Source organism: Amblyomma mixtum, chromosome 1 (assembly GCF_055824585.1).
Source record: "Amblyomma mixtum isolate Tamu chromosome 1, ASM5582458v1, whole genome shotgun sequence".
NCBI lineage: Eukaryota > Metazoa > Arthropoda > Arachnida > Ixodida > Ixodidae > Amblyomma > Amblyomma mixtum.
In genome coordinates, this window is record NC_143012.1 from 59,300,289 (window position 1) to 59,323,972 (window position 23,684).

The window sequence follows — 23,684 nt, forward strand, 5'->3', positions numbered from 1 at the left end:
TTCTGATATCACGCACTAAGCAGAAAGGAGTTAAAAGGGAGTGCACTCTGTTATAAAAGGGAGGGAATTAGAGGAGAGCTTACCCTCTTTTTACACACATATAGGTGCATTTATGTTTAGAGCGGTCCATAGGTAGCCCATTTACTTTGAGACAGATGACACATTCTGTAATGGACGGCAAGCAAGTTTGTGGGACACTAGAACCATTCCATGGCAGTTTACCAATATCCCTCTAGAGAAAAGTATACAACAGCTGTATCTTACCGGTACTCACCTATGGGGCAGAAACGTGGAGGCTAACAAAGAGGGTTCAGCTTAAGTTAAGAACAACGCAGCGAGCTATGGAAAGGAAAATGATAGGTGTAATGTTAAGAGATGTTAAGAGATCGGGAGCTGGCGGAGTGGGTGAGAGAACAAGCGCGGGTTAATGACATCCTAGTCGAAATCAAGAGGAAGAAGTGGGCTTGGGCAGGGCATGTACTGCGAAGGCAAGATAACCGCTGGTCCTTGAGGGTAACGGAGTGGATTCCAAGAGGAGGCAAGAGTAGCGGGGGGCCGCAGAAAGTTAGGTGGGTGGATGAGATAAGAAGTTTGCGGGGATACGGTGGCCCCAAATGGGAAAGGACAGGGTTAATTGGAGAGACATGGGAGAGGCCTTTGCCCTGCAGTGGGCGTAGTCAGGCTGATGATGATGATGATGATGGGAACCATTCCACTCTCTCATTACGTGCTCAAAGTGAGTTCGGATGTTTTCTTGACATGCAGAGCTCCCTGCGGGACTGCACGGAGAAGCTGCTGCAAGAGCTGGACGACCCAAGCAGCGGCTGCAGCAGCGGTGCATCCTCAGCGTCACAGCAGGGCAGCAGCGCAGAGCAGAAGCATCCAGCCTGGCTGGGCCTGCTGGGTGCGCTGCTCTCGTACATGGATGGGGGCTGCAGTGGAGCGCCAACGAGCGGCCAGCGCCACCTGTGCCGTTGGCTGCTCGACGCTCTTCCACAGGAGCTGGGTGCCTGCCTGCTCTCCTTCTGCCGTGGACCGGTGAGTTCTAATCGGTGCTCTTTTGTGACTCGCTGTTTTGGCTCGGTTGTGTTCTGACGTGGTACATCTGTCCCGGCGCATTTCTGACCCGTAGTTTGCGCTATGGCTGTGCTGTGCAGATGCTCCACTTGACACTGTGGGGAGTTGTTACTCGCGTTAAAAGAAAGAAAATAATTACAGGCGATCAGTGGGCCCCGGCAGAAGTGCATAGCATTAAAGTGCGTAGCGTTAGACTTTCATTCCTGTCTGCATGACACAACGCATCGCATAGATTTCTGTACATCCACCTTTATTGCACACTTGGTCTTCTGGATGCATGTTCGAACTTGATTGTCTTAAACACTTGGTTTTCTAGTTCATATCTGATTTCCAGTATCCGTCGACACTCGGTTTTGGAGGTGGCTCGCACACAGCCATGTCAAGGGAAATGCGTGCACCACTCTGCCATCTCCGCTTCTCTCTCAGCTCACTTTCCTCCCTACCTTTCACTTTGCACAGTAGCCACCCGCCGGACAACCCGTGTCAGTTGCCCTTGTGTTGCACATTCCTCTGCCTGTGAATTTCCTTTGTCCACGTGGAATCCACAAATTTCTACATTGACTGGGAAGAAGCATTCATTAATGCTAGAAAAAGGAACTGGCTGTGATGGCAGTACAATTTAACCTTGTTATAAAAAAGTCCAGGGGACCCCGCAATTGCTTCATTATAGTGCATACGGCCTTGGTTGCAACAGTGGCATACCGCCCGCCGCATGCCAAGCTATACATACATCAACCGAATATGTCAGCCTTGCCAATGTGCACCTGTGTGTCCCACAGCCCGCATTGGTTTCAGAGCCTAGAAAACAGATCTCGGGAGTAATAATGCCTTAGAGTCTCGCCATTCCGACGCCAGAGTACGTTCTCCTCTCTTATGTTTGCGAGCTTTTCACTGCTTCTGTAATGAAGCCTTCTCACAAGGCTTCACTACATTTTGAAATTATTAGCAGTTTATTTACGTTTTTTTTAATCAATTGACCGCCAGAGAATGGGGCATTTCCTCCGGCCCATTGAAGTCTGGAAGAATGGGAGTAGACTGTGATTCACTAAGCTCCTCAAGCCTTACGTGGGAATGTATCGTAAAATATTGTCATGCAATAACTACCACAGTTTGCAGGATCCTGTGGACCAGGTTTTTGAGAAGCCTCCTTGTGATTGTGCGTGCAGGAATCCACGGCGTACACTGGTGCCAGTCTCGCAGTCCAGCCCACGCCATCTGTTCGGAGCAGTCTAGGTGGAATTGACAGCGATGACGATTGGGCGGATGAAAACATGCCGTCGTCCTCCGTTACTCCGTCTTTCCATGGACCTCTTGGATCAGCTGGAGACGCTGATGCTGATTTTGGCTTCGACACAGAGCAACCTCCTCCTAGTGACACTGGTGGGCTGCTTTTTACATCTTGCTGACTGTTAAGTTAAGGGCAATGCAACAAGCTATGGAAAGAAAAATGATAGGTGTAACGTTAAGAGATTGGAAGGGGGCGGAGTGGGTGAGGGAAGAAATGCGGGTTAATGACATCCTGGTCAAAATCAAGAAGAAGAAATGGGCTTGGGCAGGGCATGTATTGCGAAGGCAAGATAACCGCTGGTCCTTAAGGGTAACGGAGTGGATTCCGAGAGAAGGTAAGCGTTGCAGGGGGCGGCAGAAAATTAGGTGGGCGGATGAGATCAAGAAGTTTGCAGGGATATGGCGGCCACAACCGGCAAAGGACAGGGCTAACATTGGAAAGGCATGGGAGAGGTGTTTGTCCTGCAGTGGGCGTAGTCAGGCTGATGATGATGACTGTTTGCCAGTGATCACTGCTAGAGAGGTACCTGAAATGTTTTGTGGCCATGGATGGGGTCATGATTTTTGCGTTCGTGCCCTCCATGGTTAGTCAGCCGTCATTAAATGGTAACATGTTTGAGCAGCACTGTCAAACCTGGCTGTTACAACATGTCACCCCCCTCCTCCTCATGCACACTTGTTTTTAAATGACGTGGGTCTAGTGTGGATGGAAAGACTTGGCTGGGTCTAGTGTGGATGGAAAGACTTGGCTGGCAAGATGGCTAAGAGACTGGATGAATGGGAAAGGCAACTGTTATAATCAGTGTTAGTTGGTTGACATTGCCAGTGAGTAATGCCAGAAGAAAAGAAAAAAAAAAGGAGTAGGTTTGAATTGTTTTACATGTTTGTAGAAAAACTCTCCAACAGTTACCATGCCTGTGTAACATGGCATTCCGCTGCAACAGTTTGTGGTAGTGAATATATATACCGTATTTACTCACGTAATAGGCGCACTCGCATAATAGGCGCACCCCTAGTTAGGGCGCGAAAAATCAGATCGGGGTGCGCATAATAGGCGCACCCCGAACTTGGCACTGTGATCAGTACTGTATTTACACGATTGCAAGCCGACGCCTCGCCACCCCCGCTTCCCAATCTTTATTTTAACAAAGATTTTGCTGAACTGACTACTAGTCCCTACTAGTGCTGCTGCCGTCGCAGCTGCTGCGGACCCACAGCACGTACAACGACATCGCGTAGGACAGCCGCACTCAGTTTTGAGGGATGCTCACTTTAAACGTCTGTTTGGAAAGCTTCATCTCCAGCCGGAAACGTTCCCGACTTAGGCCCGCGAAAACCTCGGCGCTTGGAGTCGCGTACGAAAATTTAGGGACGCCGCAGTCGCAACTGCCGCACTTCTCGGCCACGGCGTATTTTCCGACCTGCGGCACGCTTGCCGCGTTCGAGAGCAAACTCCCAGCCCTTTAGCTGTTAAGGTGCTTGCCGTCGAGCTAAAACATCAACGCTCCGCGGCAAAGCAATAAACCACGATAACTATCGCGCTACCGCAAATCCCGGCACTTGACAGCAACAACAACAACAAAAAAAAACGAGCTGGAGATGCTGATGGCGATATAGATAGCAAAAGCTCGCGGCGGAGGAAAACGATGATGAGCTTGGCCTTGGGGGGCGTCTGGAAGCTCCTGTGCGCGTGTGTGGCCTCCGCGATCAAGCGCCTGTTGCGCGCAGCCGGAGCCGATCGCGGAGGCCTCGGCGCGTGCATTCCGAGAGTTTCGGTGCGGCCCTTACACGGACCTTTTATTTTTTTTTAACATTTTCTTCGCGAAAACGGGGTGCGGCCCGTACACGAGTGCGTTTACGCCGTGTGTTAAATTTTGCGAGTCGAAAAATTTCCGGAAATTTTACCCCGCGTAATAGGCGCACCTCGAACTTTGAGCCGGATTTTCTGGAAAAAAAGTGCGCCTATTATGCGAGTAAATACGGTACATACATGTATATATTTGTTCAATTACATCTGTCTTCTTCCTCCTCTTTCTTATGGTTATAATCTTCTTTATGCTGTTTCTGGTTCTCTGGGTGCTCTGGTGTCTTCAACGTGAGCATCGTTGCTTTGTTGTCCGTGTAACCACAGCTAACGTACTGGCTTTGGCATGACTAAGTGCAACCACTCGGACCGTGCCATACGCGAATGGCGCAAGCACTAGTTCACACTGCTCGATGCAGAAGGGGTCACAAATCCATGACACGCCGAACGGCTTAAGCGCTAGTTCATAGCGTTGTGCACAGAGGGCGCCACGGATTCATGACGCAGCGCTCAGCACAGCTTCGATTCCTTTTCTTCCTCCCACTCCCCCGTGTTACACCAAAGGTGCAAAACTTGCAAACACACTCCTGACTGCTGTCGCAGAAAAACCTGTCATGCACAACTAAGTGTTCTAGGCCTGCTTATTTCACAGCTGCCACCAAGTGTAGCCTGGTGCTCCCGGAGCGGCTCACCAGGGAGGAGACGGAGCGCCTCGCTTCCCTGCGCATTGGCCTGTGCCACTTCCTTCTCTGCCGGCGCGTCACTGGGGTCGTTGGCAGCAGCGAGCGCACGTTCGAGATGCTGCTGCGCCTGCTCGAGGCAGCCGAGAAGAACCTCACTGCTTGGAACATCCAGGCTGTAAGTGTTGGGCATCGTCTTTCAGCTGCGAAGACAGCAGCTGGGCTAGTTGGTTTGGTTTGGTTTGGTTTATTGGGATTTAGAATCCCAAAGCAACTCAGGCTATGACGGACGCCGTAGTGAAGGGCTCCGGAAATTTCGACCACCTGGGGTTCTCTAACGTGCACCGACATCGCACAATACACGGCCCTCTAGCATTTCGCCTCCATCGAAATTCGACCGCCGTGGCCGGGATCAAACCCGCGTCTTTTGGGCTAGCAGCCGAGCGCCGTAACCACTGAGCCACCGCGCTGGGCTAGTTGGTGTGGCAACGTTATTCTCACACACACGTGCACACAAGCATGCACGGACGTGCAAGCATGCACACCTACACATTCATGCGCGTGCCACCCAAAATTTGTGTTAAAAAAAACCCACTTTGTGCTGAAGGGAAATGCAGTCTCTAAGACCTGTTTGTAGAGGTTGCCACCGTTTATTTATAATGCCACCATGGCTCTCTCCCTTGGCCAGTATATGTTTATATTACTATACGCTTACTGAGTAAAACCCCCGGGGGGGCTGGTTTGTCTGGGAACCTGCTAGTTGTCTGGTATCTGTCTTCCAGCTTCCACTTGTGTCCTCATGACGTTGACAGTTTCCCTGCCACATGACACTGTTTATGGCTGACGTGATTTATTTACGGCTGCAGTGCTCTTGTTGGTACACACTGTGTGTCTGGTGGTCACAACAACAGCAATGTAGTCTGCACTGCTCTTGTGTGTGGCTGCAGCTTCTATGTTTGTGCCATTGTTAGGCACCTGGGAGAATGCCCGGAACACCCAAAATTCTGCACATTGGGCATGTTGTATTTTGGCCTAGGAATTTTCCGAAGTCGTATCATGCCATGATCATATCACTAAGATTCCACTGTAGTTCATTCGTGCAAGCGTGTGAGGTCGTGAAAATTAAATGATCGGAAATCTGCTTTTTTTCCCCTTGGACCCATGTCCTCCATTTACAAAACAAAAATTACGAGGAATGCTGGAGTGCCCTATCACTATAAATATAGTTAGGCATGCATGTTCTGTTTACGTCCTTTACTGCGAGAACGTTTTAATAGACACCTTTAGCATACTGTGCTACCGGTACCGGAGTACGGAAAGCCTGCACGCAGCCAATGCGCATGCGCAAATTGCCTTGACGGCACTTACCCAACAGCTGTGCTCGCGCCCGCAGCATCGGGACCAATCAGCACTTACTCACCGCCGGTGGGCGGGCTCGCGGTACTCCGGTACCGGTAACAGTAACCCGGTACATGGTATGCTAAAGGTGTCTTATGAGCATGTTCTTACTGTAGGCAAAATTGAAGGTGGAGATGTGCTCAGACATTCAGTTGGGGCCACAGTTTTCATTTAACATCCACATTTTTTATACTGTGTACAGTTTTATTGTAGTGGAGTTTTGTTATTTATGCAATTCCAAAGTAGGGGGGGTTTTGTACTGCTCCTGCAGTTGTGAGGTTTTTGTAGTTAGGAGAAGGCGATTTAATAACATATAGTCTCTTGTGTATGACTGTGTGTTTGTAGAGGAAGGTAAACAATCTGGTTGGGGTGCATCGCTCTTTATCGACCTGCTGTGCTTTGTCTGCTCGTGCAGGCCTTGCTGGCATTGCGGATGCTGCTTGAGCACGTGGAACTGATGGCTGAGCCGGAGCTGTTCTCTGTGCTGGATGCATTGAGGTAAGCATGCCATAAAGTAGTAGCACTGGCATGCTGTTGACTATGAATCAGTGTGGAACCATGACAACTGCATGCATTTGTCATAATCGTAATAATCGTAATCAGTCACCACAGTCATCATCATCAAGCTATCGTCGACTCGTTATGTAAACTGCAGTACGATGGTCCTTCCCAGACAGTTGAGGAACCATCATGCACCTTAGGGAAACTGTGCATAGTCGCAACCGATATTTTGTACTCTGTAGAGTCCGTAACTTAGTTTTTCGAGACTAAATTAGACGCAAGTGCGTCTCGCTACACCGGTGAGCCAACTCTGCTACCGAGAAGGCACCGTTTGAATTGAAATAAATTTATAGATGGATTTCAATTTGCATAGGTGTGGCCATTTCTGAGCTTCCCCGTTGCCACTCAAGATGCTCTTCCCTTCATTTCAAGGTGGCTCACAAAGAAAAGCTCTTGAGCTTTTGGGTTGCAATCATATTAACTCGACAGGGGCTATGTGACGCCACTAACCAAAGCAGAGTCTCGGACAAGGTATGATCAAAAGGGTCCGACCGAAGGTACGGAACGTGAGAAATCTGCGAGGTGCTGATGCAGTAAGAAAAAAACACTCAAACACTTGAAAACATATTGTGATGCAGGTGCAAGGGTTATTCTTTTTCCCCTGCAGGCAGCTGATGAAGGTCCACTATCGTCAGCTGGACGTGTTGGCTGCCCTGCTGGATGTGGCGAAGCTGTGCGTGCCGGCCGTGAACCGCTACGCCGCCGACTCCGAAGTGAGGAACTGCTTCCAGGTCATCCTCCAGGCTTGCGCGTGAGTGGGCCTCAGGTTTCCCAGAATTGATTTTCAGAGAATATTGGTGTTCATTGTTCTTTCTTTTTTTTTTTTTACTTTCTATTGCCCTGTGCAAATTTCAAAGGAATCATTATTTTCTGTGCTGAGACATTTACCGTTCTATACAGTGACATCTACCATTGTGTATAGTAGAAAGTAAAAAGGACACAATTGGTCTCACTATCAGCATCATTTTCGTGTAGGTTTCCGACTGACATGTAGTGTGTGCTGGTTTTGGTATTATGAGGCATCAGCAGTGGGAGAAAGCTCACGTTGAAGAGCGGCAGGAAGATTCAAGCGAAATTCTAGCGGAGTGCGCGGAAGAAATTCAACCAAGTAGAGCTGCTTATGCTGTCAGAGATGTCTGCATATTACCTTCTCAGCATGATACATTCCTTGTTCGTGCAGTCAAAAATGTGAGCAATAAAAATGCTTCCTCGGGTTAGGCTGTTTTGTGGAGCCCCCTGAGCTGATATTCAGCATAATTCAACGATGCAACTGGCTCAAGGCTAGAGCCATCACTCCATAGCCCCTTGCAAGGCTTCAATGTGTAAAAATGAATAAAATGAATTAACTACGGATAAGCTGATTGGGAGAGTCAGACTTGGCGCGACGCCAAAACCTTTGTGCGGCCAAGGTAAATAAGGGTGCACATCAGCTTCAGTTCTGCTAGTGCTATGGCCGACAAAAAAGTTCTCACCTATTGCCACACTCAGCAGTGTGAGAGTCCTCCCCGCAGAAAAGTCCGGGACGTGTACAAAAGCAATAAGGAAAGGAAAGAAAAGGCAAAATATCGCCTGTTTTTAAGTATTTCGCACAGCATAGCATGCCTGTATTTTACTGTAGCAGCTCTGTGCCATGTAAGAAAAAAAGCAGAGCAGCACAGTGCACAATGAAGGGGTTCTCGCCAGAAATTTCGAGGCTTATTGCAGCCAGGTTTTTTTCCTTCTGGTTCATGCGTTCCTGGATAACACAATTTCCTGGCAACTGCATTCAAAATTGTCAGATTCTGTTCATATAATGCGGTTAGTGGTCACTAGCAGATGTGTAAACATAGGAGCGAGCCAAACCTGGGGGCACGCGGCATAAGATGGGAGTGCGGTGGTTTTAGAGGAAGGAAGGCTTAGAGAGGCCCTCTCTATCCAAGCTGCACTCCAAGAAGTGGGGCGGAAGTTATGTGCTTTCACAAGGAAAGTTGCAAGCCTTTGGCCAGTTGTGCAGCCAATAGTAACGCTGGGCGCTGCATTGTCATCTGTTTCATTGTCTGCTGTGCATGCATGCTGGGACGGTAGCCAAATAGCGAAGGGAAGCTTAAAAAAAATGCTAAGTAACGGCCTGTCCTAAAAAAGCTCATTAATTTGAACTTCAGGGAACTAGAAAGAATGTTGTAATTATCGAATCACCCCGAAAAAACTCTGAAGAACTGCTTGCATCACAATAAATGTATGTGGTGAAAGACTGGGCAATTGTTGCTCATTCACTTTTCTGTTTTTTCCTTAACTGCTCTGTACTGACTGCATGGTCAAAGCCAGGCATGTTGTACCCGTATACCATGATTCTGAAAATGTTGCTGGTCAAAATAAATGTGGCTAGTTTTTTTTTCACCTTGTGCCTGTAGTATAGCAGTTAATGAGCAGCTTAAAAAGATCTGGTTTCTGCATTATTTCAGTACATTGCTGGGTGAAGGAATTCTCAACGAAGCTGTTTGTGCAGCATTCCTGCTTCTTCTGGAATGCTCTCAGGTAAATCTTCGCTTAAACCGTGATAAACGCCCTTCTCGCTGGGCTGTGTTCACTGGATTAACAGTTGTCAAATAAACATTTCCTGTAACTGTGGCCAGGCAGTTACCTGTAATGGGATTTGTGGTTTTTCTTGTTTTCTTGGAAGCAAGGAATCACTGGGGGCTAGAAATAACTACTGAAATGCTTGAGGATCACATGACTAAGTGTACGCACAACTTGCAATGTGAGCACACTTCATGCAGCGTGAGCGAGCGTTTCATTCCTCAAAGTTTGTGCAATATCGAGAAGAGAAAAAGTTCTTTACAGTTTTTCTGGTTTGTACTGGGGGTTGAAGAGGCCTGGTTGGCGCTTGGTTTGTCTGATTAGCGCCTGACTACAGCTTTGGACCAATTCATTGACATTTCGAGAATCAGAAATGGAGCTTTTGGTGACACTTACAGAGCTGCTAGTGCAATGAGAAAATGCAGTGGTGGCATTGAAAGGCTGGTGCTTGATCCGTAAGGAAATCTTTCTGGAAGCATGATGTGAAATTTGCCCATGAAAAGAGTATCACTAAGACATGTTGGCAGTGTCCAGGAACGAAGGACAGTGTAGCTTGACGCACTGTACCTATTGGATTTCAGGCACAGGGTCAGTCATGGCTTCAGCTTCAGGTCGACGGGCATACTGCATCTCCGCTGGATTTCGCCATACGTTTCCTGGGCAGCCCTTACGATTCGGTGCGGACCCTGGCAGCAGAAAGCATGGCGGTCTTCCTCAGAGGTGGAGACCCAGCCAGCCTGGATGCTCTGCTACCACACATCGACAAGCACCTGCGAACCAAGGTGAGTTTGGTGGCCTGCGTACATGAAGTAGGAAGTATTGCGTGTGAAACAGCTGAAGGCTTAGTCAGTTTGAGCCCCCTATGTTGAAGCTCACTGTTCTTGTTCGGAGACATGTTTTCTGCATGCTTCTTATCAGCCAGGCGTGTATTTTGCTGCAGAGATCAGTTTTGCATCTTTCAAGAAGCAGACCGTTCGGTCCTCATGCCACATCGTTGTACATTTATTGTGCATTTTTTTGTGTGTGTATGAACTGCAGTACACTGACACACTACCTCCTCACTGTGGCACTGTAATCACAATGGATATAAGCAAAAAGGGTGTTCAGGATATTTCTAACAACATGTCTCCAAAACTTTCAGGGTTTTAACTTGGTTAAACCGATTACAGTGTGAAAGCACGAGCAGTATTAGTGGAAGAAGAAGGCTGTGCACAATGCACAGCGCGAGAGTGGGTTGCAGTTTAACACAAGGTGTGTTCGGCTGCGATGATATCCTAGTGCTCTCGTACAGCGGCCTGAGAAGCTGATCTGGTCGTGCGCCGTGGGTTCGACTGCGAACGATGAAGTTCAGACGTTAAAAATATCACGCTTAGCAGATCCCTATATATATACGAAATTTATTATAATTAATTTATTAAATACAAAATTTTATTTTAGATACGAAACTGACTGCTCGACCAAACCGTGCGGCCCGTGCCGTCACTTTATTCAGACCCCGGATATCCCCGGCTCAGCTCACTGAAGTGAGCCGGCTCATTTGAGCGGCTCACTTAAATCTGCAACAGTGAGCCGGATGTTTTGAGTGAGCCGTGCTTCTTTTGGAGAGAGGCAGCCGGCTCTCTCTCTCGTTCGCACTGAGCCATGCCCATGGACGTCCCGAACCATTCCATCGGAGCCGGGTCTTCTGGTGGTAGTGGTTTATTTTTAGAAATAAAAATAAAAAAGTGAAGCAAATGAGTGTTGCCGGCCGCGGCAACTGCTATCTATTATCTTAAGCACCCGAGCAGCTGCAGCTGGCAGAAATGAAAGGGAAATGGAGAGGATAGTGAGGAGAGGGGAGCGACAGCAAGAAAGGACAGGGGCATAGAGTCATTAATATAACGACAGGAGGGAGAGCTTTGTACACTATTTGCGATTCCGCGCCATGGTGCGAGAAGGCAACTGCTCTCCTGCCCTTCCTGGCAAGAGTGGCATCCAACCCCTCACCTTCGGCTGTCTTTTGAACCGCTCTTTTTAGAGAACGAGTGAGCCGTGGCGCCGTACGTGGTTCAGTTAATGTGAGCGGCGGTTCTTCTGGAGAGCCGGGTCTCTCTCGTTCAGTGAAACGTAGCCAAAAGAGGTTTTCGCCTTAAAAACGCGGGTGCCAGCGGCAGTACACACGCGGAAACAGCTGAAGGCGAGGGGTTGGTTGCGAAGGAAGGGAATGCAGTTGTCCTCCCCCCTTCCCTACATCCCATATCCCCTCCCCCTGGTCCCCAAGAGTGATGCCACCACCTGGCCAACATACGTCGGGACCAGTACCCCCCCCCCAAGAATATCCCATAAGTCAATCAATCAATCAATGCAGTTGCTTACTCGCACGGTTAGGCAGGGTCAGCATGGCTCACTGAACGAGAGAGAACCGGCTCTCTAGAAGAACCGCTGCTCACTTTACTGAGCCACGGCTCACTCGCTCTCTAAAAAAGCGGCTCGCTCCTGAGCGACCCATCTCTACTCTGCTAGGCGCTGTTGATCGCACGTGTGTCGCATCCGGACGTGATCTGTGTTTTGCGAAGCGAACAAGTTGCGGAATTTTCGGTTCTGAGTGGTTTGGTTCACCATGTCACGGAGCCGCAAACCGCTGACACTGGGAGATAAGCTCCGTATTATTGAAGAGGCAGAGAAGAGAACGGGCGCAACAAAGGCCAGCATCGCTCGCGACCTCAACATTCCGGAGTCATCGCTGAAAACGATCTTGGCCAAAAAGGACAGCCTACTACTTAATGCAAGCAAGTTCGGCGTGAAGAGGAAAGCGGCGAAAGATGGAAAGTTTGCCGCCATGGAGGCAGCTCTTGTGGAATGGCTGCGACAGGCACGCAGCTCAGGGATTGCCGTCGACGGACCCATTTTGAAAGAAAAGGCGGAGACGGTTGCACTACGTTTCAACGTGGACGATTTTAAAGCGTCCAATGGCTGGATGGAGCGCTTCAAGAAGCGCCATGGCATTGTGTTCAGCCGCTGCTGCGGAGAAAGCGCTTCTGTGAATCCCTCGACTGTTGACGAGTGGCCCCAGTTACTGCCGGACTTAATACGGCAATACAAACCGACGTTTTTAACGCGGACGAGACCGGCGTGTTCTATAACTTGCAGCCGGAACAGACACTGACCTTCACTGGAGAAAGTTGCCACGGCGGCAAGCGGAGCAAGGAGCGGCTCACCGCGCTATTTTGTGCGAACGAAGACGGCTCCGAGAAGCTTCCTGCCCTAGTGATTGGGAAGTTCGAGAAGCCGCGATGCTTCAAGAACCTTAGAAGGCTGCCGTGCCAGTATAAATTCAACCGGAAGGCGTGGATGACAGCTGCCATTTTTTCTTCATTCCTACAGCAGCTGGACTCAAAAATGGGTGCCAGGAACAGAAAGATTCTTCTTTTTGTAGACAATGCGCCGTGCCACCCAGCCGACACTGCGCATTTGAGGAACGTCAAGGTTGTGTTCCTGCCGCCAAACTGCACCAGCAAGCTGCAGCCGCTTGACGCCGGCATTATCAAGTGCGTCAAGCAAAAATACTGCAAGTTTCTGGTGCAACGCCGGTTGGCAGAAATGGAGCGAAAACAGGCGAAAACGTGTTGCAGAGCGTCGACAACATCCGGCGCTTTGCTTGCGCGCGCGCGACGATGTTGGCGACCTACTGCCGGACGTGGCAGCACTTGAAAGAAAGTTGATGCGCCGAGGTTGGGCAAAAATGCAAAAAAAAAAAATTACCGATTTTTTTTAAACGGTAATAAAGATTTCTTTTGCAAATATGTTTCAAACAAATGTTGGGTTTTGTCTTTTTTAATCTGATTGGCGTACTTGTCGCGGGCTTGAAGCCGGTCAACAGTAGGCATGGATCCGGCTAGCGTAACTTAAAGATGGCCGCCAGTTCAGTTTCAATGTTGCCAGACTGCGTGCGTCCGAAAGTGCAGACGAGTTTGATGACCAGTGTTGCTCTCAGCATGGAGGAAGGAAAGAACTTTCCTTCCTCCATGGCTCTCAGCGACCGCGCGGCGTCCACCCCCCACTTTCTCCTCATATACAGTGTTGGAGATACGTAATGGGCGCGCGCGCTTTCTCCATTCCCTTTCAGATACCCCGTTCGGCGCGCTCGCTCCTGTTGAGATACCGTGTTGTTCGCTACGTAATGGGCGCGCCTGACTCACGGCCCCCTTCCAGATACCGCGTTGGGCGCGCTCGCTCTCTCCGTCCCCTTTGAGATATCGTGTTGTATGTACACTACGTAACGGGCGCGCCCGACTCACGGCCGTGTCCGGCTGGCGTCGCTTCCAACCGCCTTGGGTGGTCGTCAAACTCGTCAGCACTTTCGGACGCACGCAGTCTGGCAACATTGGTACTGAACTGGCGGCCATCTTTAAGTTACGCTAGCCGGATCCATGCCCAACAGGGCGCAAGGCCGAGCGCCACTGGCCGCATTCTTTGATTTTCGATTATACGACGGTTTCGCGCGGTCCCCTGAACGTCGTATAATCGAGGTTCCACTGTAATTTGATTAATTGATTGATGTAGTAAGACTGATTAATGCGCTAGCTGGTGTGCATTTCAAAAACTACGTGGCAACAACACATATAAACAAACTGAGCAAAAGCAAAGAGAATGATCACGCAGTACAGTATAGCGATTGTTCTTGCCATTCCTATCCTTTTTGTTTGTTCCTCTGCATTAAGGGGGGACGAGTGTCCTAAAACTGACCTTTTTATTTGTGGCTAGAATCCCATGAAATTTTGCACACAGGTGTTTTTCTCTTCTGATTTCAGAAATGTAGTCATAATTGGGCTGGTGGTCTTAGATCACAAGTTATTTTAAATTCTAGGGTGTGAATAGGTAACTTTTGCGCAGCTTTAATGAACTTTCTCTCTGCATTTTGTTGCTTTTAATTGCATGAATTGATAGCCAGCGAATTCCCATACCCAATGACATTCTTACTTTTTTTGTTTAGGCCACGTATAAATAGCAATTTACAATTAGCTTAACGAGTTGCAGTGTAAAATACTGCAACCTTTTGCTCTCGACGTAGTATATCAGGATGACATTCTTTAAAGAAAAACTAAGAATTTCATCGGTCATGGGAACTCTCTGGCTATCAATTCATGTACCGTATTTTCCGGTATATAAGACGCACCCTTGTATAAGACGCACCTGCCATATATGCAAGCTGTTATTGAAAAAGTTAGCATATAAGACGCACCCGTGTATACGACGCACCCCAATTTATCCAGTCAGGCTAGTGAGGCTTAATTAAATATTCGTTTGACCATCGTGAAATGCACCGTACCTGTGAGTTCTTAAGCAACGCTAAGTGATCGATAAGGCGACACTCATGCCATACCCGCCCACGTTTTAGCAAAAAAAAACTAAAGAACTCTCCTTATGTCCATAACAACATTTTATTTTCACTTGAAACCTTCGAAGTCTTCATCTTCGGATGCGCAAGCAAAAGGTTTGCCCCTTTCTGGAGGCAATGCAGCTGAAACATTCTCTTGGCACAATGCACTACAGTCGAACCCCGCAATTACGAAACCGCCAGGACAGGAAAACCTTTTCGTTGTCGTGAGAATTTCGCTGTCGCGAAAATAGACAAATAAGCACACCCATTACCTTGCAGAACGACAATTTAATGAAAAAAGTCGCTTATTTTGCTCTGCTTGACATTGCTGTGCAGGAGCTTGACGACTCTGGCTTCGCAGCTTGATAAGCTATGCATAGCTTCGTCGTCGTCGTGGCCGCCTAGAAATGTCCGGATAACGTCAAAAGCATCAAGCACATCACGCGAGCTTACTTGCTTACCTTGTGCTTGGTTTTCGCAATCTTCGTCGTCACTCGCCTCATTTCCTTTGCGCACACTGTCGATAACAGCGTCGTCGCTGAATTCCTCATGATGCCATTCTTTGATTTCAGAATCGTGGAAAGTGAGCTGCACGGGATACTGAACTCTTCCGCAATGTCCGTCTTCTTTTTGCCTTTTTCAGCTTCGGCGATGATTGCAGCCTTTTCCTGCAGCGTCAGTAACTTGCGCTTCTTTACAGGAGGCGGCAGGTTTCCGACAGTCAAAAAAAAAACAAAAAAAAACTAAACAAGCAAGTCGCGGGCGAGTTCGGCCTGCAAAAGGCGGACGGCGAGATCGGCGAGATAGCATGGTCGGCGCACTAGCGAAAAGAAAAAAAAAAGGGTTCCTTGCTCTTCCCCGGTTGGCCGGCGGTGTCGTCACGTGAAACGTCACGTGCGTGCGTAGTCGCCAACAGACGGGCTAGCAAAAATCCGCTTTCAGCGGGCAAAAAAAATGCTTTGCTATCATCATCATTACCGAACCAACCGAAAGTAAACAAAAATGGCTGCGCCGGTGCTTGTTGGCAGGTGAAATGAACGGGCCCGACTTGTCAGACGAGTTTGCTGCTGCAGTTTTGCCCATTCTATGTTCCCGACTGGCTGTTGTGCCGAAAAAATGTTCCAGATCACTACCTCAAACTTTCGTTAATGCGGGACTGCTTTTTAAAAACCCTTCGCTGTTGAGAGGGGACAAATGCATTGAACACTATAGGAGTTCGCCGGGGGTGCCAGAATTTTTCGTTGCCGCGAGAATTTCGTTCTTGAGGGCTTTCGTTATTGAGGGGTTCAACTGTACTACGTACACAGAGCAAACAAAGTTGCAAAGGGAGACTAAAAAAAAATGCCGGCTTCTCTTGACAATGGCGAAAATTGCAATTGTCGCAATCTTTTTGCCATTTCACATTACTTTTGCTTGGGGCCTTCGAAACGGCCGCGTGTTTATGATCCCGGAAGTCATCATCCCCGCCGTTTCATGATAAAGTTCACCTAAAAAAGTTGCGCATGGCGGTCCCCGTATTATAGCCGTGTTACAACCGCGTTATTGGTAGCGATATTTTTCCGGTGAAAAAAGCTTCAACATGAACCTGAGTAATTTCTGAACTCACAAAAAAAAGCCGAAAAATTCGCATATAAGAAGCACCCTTGTATAGGACGCACCAGCAAGATTTTTGAAAAAAAAGCCGCGTCTTATACACCAGAAAATACGGTAAGTAAAAGCAACAAAATGCAATGAGAAAGTTCATTGAAGCTGCGTAAGAAATTACCTAATTACATTCTAGACTTTGAAAGAGTTAAGACCACCACCTCAATTATGATTACATATTTGGAATCAGAAGAGAAAAACGCATCTGTGTGCAAAATTTCATGAGATTCTAGCCATAAATAAAAAAGTTAGTTTTTAGACCCTCGTCCCCCTTAATAAGAATTGGTATTTGAACTGCTGGTGTGTTCTACCGCTTAGCCGTGTGTCCAAGGCTGTTCACTTGCGCCCTCTGTGCTGGCAGGCGAAAAGTGAGGACGAGCACCTGTCGGCCTGCCTGGTCCTGGCCACCGCCCTGGCGAATGCTGCCCTAGCCCTGGGACCCCACCTGGGAGGCGTGGCCACTGTGGCTCTGCTCCAGGCTGTCAGGGGCAGCGGCCTCCCTGCCACCCTCGCAGCAAAGGTGGCCTTTTTCATGTTTTTTCTTTCGACATTCAGCGTTCGTTTTAAAATTGGAAGCATCTGGAAGGCAGTCACTTCAGGCTGAACCTGGTTGAATTGTCACATTACAAGTGTTTTGCTTTTAAGGGGGGGGATGAGGGGATCGAAGAGAACTTTTCTATTTTTTGACTTAGAGTGATGAAATTTGGCAGACTGGCTCAAAACAGCATCAAACGATCAGATAAAAAGTTTCATGGTGACACCTCCAGTAGATTCCCTTTTATCATTGTTTATATGTTGTCCCCATGTTGCTTACTTGTGGAAAGTCTAGCATGACAAAAAAACAGGCTACAGGTCTGTAAATGCTTTTGATATTTACTAAGAAGTGTGGTGTAAACCAAGACTCTCTTAATATTTTTTTTTAATTTCTCTGCTCTCTTATTTGGAGGACATAATATGCACCTGCTCTTTATGTTTAGAATGTGTCATGCTCTAATTACCATGTAATAAAAACATGTGAGCCTGAATGGTAAATCTGAGACTGTCTCGACGCAGACCACATTTCAGTGATCACTACAAAACAAACGGGGTAAAAATCCATGCTCCCATTGCTGTGCTATGCTTTCCACGAACAAGGTATTAAGCTCAAAACAAACTTTCAAGAAAACAAACCTGAAAGTTATAAGCTAGCACACATTGTCTATGAGTAGATGCTGACAAATATATTTATTTGGAGCGCTCAAAGTTTATTTTTGGGTTATATATTTCAGTTCAACATAGAAACAGTGTTGGAGATGCCAAAAAGTGTACTTTTCAAAAATCAACTTTTTTCGCGATTTTTGCGATCTGATCTCCACATCCCCCCTTAAGGAATATTTATTTATTTGTTGTTTTCAAGCAACAGTGGCTCGCATAAAGATATATGCATAACACAAAAGAGTGACACGAGAAGTACATCTGCATAAAACACCCTAATAATGCATTTGATGTAGCCGCAAGGAAGGAATACATACGCAGGTTTTTCAGTTGGTACATTCTACATTCTCACAATCTTCTCCTTAAGGCAGTTATTAAGGCGAAAGCCTTTAATGTCTCATCGTTGTAAGCAGCAGTTGTCGACAGAAATGTCACGCTTTTCAATTGGTCGAAACGGTCGTGACGTCACAGTGCGCCAATTTCAAACGGGGCCAATTGTACCATGCAACCAATTGAAGGGATCATATAGTGATGCTCCAAGTAAGTGGGACTGAGCTTAGTTAATTGCTTAATTACCCTAATTAACTTTACTAGTAAGGCCATATAAATAAATAAAACCGAGTAAGAAATTGGTTGAGCTCGGGAATCGAACCCCGGTCTTCGGAGTGCGAGACAAGCATGCTATCCACTCCTGCTATCCACTCCGCCATGCCAGCTCGATGGTTTGGAATGAACAAAGGCGCGTCTAGTGAATATGGTGTCTTTGCTCACTGCCATCCTCCTCCCTTCCCTTCCAGTGAGGTTTAGGTGTCCACCGAGAAATGAAAGACAGATACATTTCCTTTCCTCAAAAACCAATTTACCACGAGGAACCAAATGGGCGATGGCATTCTATAGTAGGATACAACTTAAAAAAACAGCAGTTGCTAACACCGGACCGCGCGGCGTCCTGTATTACTCCGCTGACCAGTCGCAACTGTAAACGAAACCAGCTTTTTAACGTTTGACTGTATCAAACAATCCATGTATCAAAATTCTAGACCTCATAATTTTTTTCTTGTGATAGGCTTCTTGTTTACGTAACAAGAAGCGTTTAAGCAGCGGACTACTTTTTCATCGTGGAGGAATTCTGTGCGCAGATGCTGAATGTGGGCGGAGCTTCACTGCAGACTTAAGTTGTATCCGACTATACGGACTCCCTGGCAGCGTTGCAAGACGCTGTCGCGTTCCACTCTTAGAGGCGAAGCTTAACATCTTAACCACACATCAGTGACTGCACTTTAGGTAAAAAAAGTGCACCCCCCCCTGAATTTCGATGGGTTTCTGTGAGACAATTACTGTGTAATTTCCTTTCCTCAAATACAATTTTAATTTTCTTCATTACCACCATCTTTGTCTTTCTCCTTTCACTCCCGCTTCCTCCCTTCCTCTATGGTGTGGTTCAGGTGTCCACCGAGAAGACAGAATTGACAGAGAATTAGGCCATTTCCTTTCCTCAAAAAGCGTTGTGTTCAAAGGGCAAGGCATCAACAGGTGGTGGCGTTCCATGGACTCCCTGGCAGCACTACAACACGCTGTCGCGTTCCACTCCTAAAGGCGAAGCTTAAGCGTCATTAATTGGCAGTTAATTAGTATTCAGGCACTAATCAGTAATTAACCATTAATTAGTGATTTGTCATCACTTAGTAATTAGTACTCAATTACATGTGACGCCACCAGTGCCACAGAAACAGGCAAAGTGGTGCGGAAAACGCTTTCGCCTCTACGCACTTTAGACAGTCAAAGTGCCCCTGAATTTTTTAATGCAGGTTGGATCGCTGATGAATTAGGGCCACAGCAGGCTCAAGTGGAATGAGGTTTGTGTAGCTGGAATAAAGGATTTGATTTGTGTGGAGTGTGCAGTCTTTGTCAAAAATATGCAGGCCAACGGATTTGCTTCCAAGCCGTGTAGCAGGGTTCCTTAGTGTCTTTGACAGCAACTAAGCTTGGGAGGGTTAAGAACTTAAACTCCTCTTGCCTTCATGAGATTAGGGTCCCTGAGTATGCAAGAGGAGCCCCTCTGCAGGGCTCAGAAGCAGACTCCTTGGGCTGTATACTTTTGACAAAGACTGTACTTAGCATAAGAACTAGTACTGGCAGGTGAAGTGGCAGTGAATGCTTGTAGCCACTTGTAAAGGCTGTTTTCATTCAAGCTCAAGTGTACAGCTCGTGTCGAAATCCTCGCAAAAGCATTTGTGTCTGCTGGTGGGCCTCATGATTAAAAATAAGCTGAAATTGCAGGTTCTTGGCTGTGCACCTGGGGAAGACAGCAGTCGGGATCCGTGGTCGATGGCCCACTTGCCGTGCATAGTCCACCTCTGGCTGAAGCAGGACCTGCCCCTGGGTGAACTGCCACTCACAGCCCTGGGCAGCTCGTCACCTACTCAATTCTTGCAGTGAGTCGTGGCCTGTGGTGCTTGATGCATTAAAACGTCTGGCATGCAGAAATAGTGCATGACTGGTTTTGTTTCCATGATATTGGTGATCTTGTTAGCCTTGTGTTCGGTTTCGTAAGCTCCATGCAATCACACATTGCAGCGCACAAAGAGCCTTGAGAATTCAGACCTCAGTTGATAGTGCCAGCTGTAGCTTCCACTTCAGGGCCACCAGATTATATGAGGGCACCATGTCCATTCAAATACAGTCGAACCTCGATGTAACGAACCTCAATGTAACGAAATTCGCGATGTAATGCATTTTTTTCATTTCCCAATCACTTCCCCATTGAAAACCATGTATTTTTTTTTCGCGATTTAACGAAGTAATTTTACTCCGCACTTTCGATGTAACGAAGTCCTTGCGCATCGCATGCATGTGCCAGGAGCTACCTTGACAATCGAATGAGAGCTAAAAGTTTAGCCGAGACGAAACGCAGTTTGTATTTGCCCTTTTACGCGCCAATTTTGCCGGCAGTGTGCGAGAACGTACCGCCGCGCCATCTGTTGTGCGCATACAAAGCCCGCGGCATGGAAGTTTCAAGACGCGCCGCGCCATGACGCCACTGGCGAGCTGTAGACTCTGAACGTGAAAGCGCAAACCGGAATTTTCTTGCAGCGTCCGTTCGTTTTTTTTTTTTTTTTTTTTTTTGCGTGCGATGTCCTTGTAGACAACAACAAAAAAAAGTCTTCAGTGTTGACAAACTCGTGGAGCTAGTGTGAGCGGTGAGCGGCGGGTGAGCGGGTGAGCGGGTGAGGTTAAAACGGGTGAGCGGCGAAAAAAAAAAACGCCCTGGCAGAGGAGGCGAGTGGCGAAGGGGGTAGAGGGGAGGCGTGGCGTGGGAGGCGCGCGCGGTGCATTCTGGGTGGGCGGCTTCGGCGCGGCCCGCGCGAAATGCAGCCGGCTGCATGGCTTCGGCGCGCTCTCGGCGCGGCCCGCGTGAAATGCAGCCGGCTGCATTCCGCGCCGGGCGCCGTCAGAGCGCGCCGGTAGCCGCCGAACACGCTGGCGATCGGGCGCCGCTGTTTCGCGGACGTGACGTCGCCGTGCCGCGCGCGCACGCGCGCTACGTCGGAGTATAACCGCGCCGCGAGCACAATCCCGCCGCGCCGGCGTGAGCGATGCGAACATTTTTCTTTATTTTTCTCTGATGCGTCCCCGGCTGCAAATGTTCAATGCTGATGATGATGATACCAGTAGCGACATCTTGTGGCGGCTTTCAGTACTAGGCGCTGCGCTCGTTCTTTTGCTATGCGCACACGGAGAAAAATGATGCCGTCGCGGTGTTTGCTATCACTCATTATGCTCCTGATGTAGAAAAAAACATCCGGTGCCCTTGTTAGCGACACTATTACTCGATTTTCTTGTGTATTTCCTCAATAAGTGATTTACAAGTTCCCATCAACAAGCAGTGTTCCTGAACCAGTTATACTTTATTTTGACAGCTGAAACATATGGGAACCTCGACGTAACGAAATTCGCGATGTAACGAAATTTTCGGCTGCAAGTAGGACTTTGTTATATCGAGGTTCAACTGTACTATGAAGCAGTGGAAAGCATAGAAGTAGGGCCATTAGGCATGTGTGAATATTCGATTATTTCGAATATTCGGCCTAATAGTAAAGGAATGTTTGGTATTTGAAATCTCGGAACTATTCGTCTCAAGCGAGTGATGTTTTTGCACCTCTTGCCATGTGTGGTTTCAGTTCAGCATATCTTCTCCAGCTATGGTGTATGCCATAGGTGGTCTACGCATGCTCACAGCAACACGTGCAAGCAGGTGGAAGCTTGGCACCCAAATATGTACCTGCCAGGTGTGTGTGGCGGCACTATCCACAGTGCGCATGGTTCACAACCAGCACGGGGGCATGCATCAGTAGAGAGATACGGTATAGCGGAATCCAGTTCTACGTGCTGCCAGTGTGCATGCGCTGATAGGCCCCGACAGGGCAGGCGTGCAAACAGCTGGCAAACACCTCGCACCTTGTGGCATCCTCAGGGTGATCTGTGCATGCACAGTGGCTTTCTAATCCACGGCACAAGTCCAAGCCGACTAAGGCTGCTGCGGCCGTTCTTCTCCGCATGACATTCGCTAAACAAACATGATGGCATGAACTTGAAGGGGAGCTAGTACGAGGCACATGGAGATGAGTGCCCCTTTCTCGCACCTGACACGGGGTGGCACTAGGTGCACGGTGTATATGCCTAGCAGGTGTCATTGAGTGGCCGCTTTAAAAGCAACAGCTGTGCAACGGTGCAATCGTAGTTAACTGCAGCTGTTGGAAACCCCACATATAGGTCTCACATCCAACAGATATGTCAGCACCGCATGTATGTGGGCTCCCCCGATTTCCGATGGCTGTTCTTGAAGAAAGTGGATACATCTTCAATGAGTGTGACAGAGCCTGAGTGCATTCTTTTTTTTTTTTTTTTCATGTAATAATGGGCTTGCGTTCTAAATGTACGGGATTTTGGAAATGCCTGTAGTGCTGTTCAACCTTGCTTGTATGCCAAAGTATTCGAAATATTCACTTCAAACCCCCAAAAAATTGCTGACGATAGCATTACTGCCTAGTGTGAAGTTTGAGCTCAGCTCATCAGCTGTTTCAGCTTTTCGACAGATTGAGGCAAAGAATTCGAGCAGGACATGTATGTACAATTACAAGAAGGCACTGGAGGAGTAGTGAAGAGAGCAATTAAGTTATCGGGAAGTCGCAGGAGGCAGCTCGTGGGTGCATAGGAACGTAGCGCAGCGAAGAGATAGCAGCGACTGACTGATGCCGCTGATGCTGCTAGCGAGTCAAGTGAACGTGTCTCTGTGTTTCGGCTTGGGATGCATGCGCCATTATCCGCTGATGCCGAGCTGGCGCTTCGGACAGCGGAGAACACGTCGCCGCCACGGAGGAAGAGGGCGAGGCAGGGGGGAGGGGGGGGGGGGGGGGGGGGGGTAAACGGCAGTGGCTATACGTTTCGGCTTGGGCGTGCGGGAGAAATGGCACCAGGAGCATGCGCTACCCCGGCTGCGGAGCTGGTTACGAGGGACAACGGCGATGCCGCGAAACGCGGGAACGGGCACCAAAGAGCTGCGCTCTAAAACCACTATTTGCACATGCCTAAATGAAGGAGGAGGTGGCCAGAAGTCAGATGGGCAGATGATATTGATAAGTTTGTGGGGATGAAGTGGCCAGGGTCGGCACAGGACAGAGTTAATTGAAGGGGTATGGGAGAAGCCTTGCTGCTGCTGATGATGAAGTGCTTGGCCTGCTCGCGATGACTGCAAGGTGCATGGCATGCTTCGGCTGCTGTTGCATCACCACAGGGCCATATGGTGTGCTCTATTCTTCTACTGGAGAGATACTATGTGTGAGCCGCCCTTTGATAACATGCTTGCCCTCTCCCATCCTGCAAGGCACCACTGGACCCTGGTTCTGCCCGCAGCGGTGGAGTGTGGCGACAGAGAGGCCATCACGTTTGTGAGTGATGCGTTGGCCTGCCCGGCCAGGCAACTTCTCAGCGAGGTGGCACCAGTCGTCATGAGCCGAGCGCTTGCCTCCTGGGACAGCCAGGGGGTGACTCCCCAGTCGCTCAGGTTCCTAGAAGCATGCCTGTCACCAGAGGTGGGTTTGAGGGCCACTGTCTGCCTCACTTG

General features: G+C 48.4%; 1 protein-coding gene across 1 annotated transcript in view; it reads left to right on the forward strand.

Moving 5' to 3' along the window:
* The window catches only part of tefu (Serine/threonine-protein kinase tefu), a 155,896-nt gene that overhangs the window by 41,516 nt on the left and 90,696 nt on the right, over window positions 1-23,684 (forward strand). Inside the window, exons 16-25 of the mRNA XM_089570615.1 lie at window positions 766-1,038; window positions 2,244-2,457; window positions 4,821-5,026; window positions 6,662-6,744; window positions 7,415-7,558; window positions 9,249-9,321; window positions 9,945-10,145; window positions 16,728-16,886; window positions 19,841-19,995; window positions 23,445-23,652. Coding sequence (XP_089426741.1) covers window positions 766-1,038; window positions 2,244-2,457; window positions 4,821-5,026; window positions 6,662-6,744; window positions 7,415-7,558; window positions 9,249-9,321; window positions 9,945-10,145; window positions 16,728-16,886; window positions 19,841-19,995; window positions 23,445-23,652 — 1,716 coding nt within the window. The remainder of the gene's footprint in view (window positions 1-765; window positions 1,039-2,243; window positions 2,458-4,820; window positions 5,027-6,661; window positions 6,745-7,414; window positions 7,559-9,248; window positions 9,322-9,944; window positions 10,146-16,727; window positions 16,887-19,840; window positions 19,996-23,444; window positions 23,653-23,684) is intronic.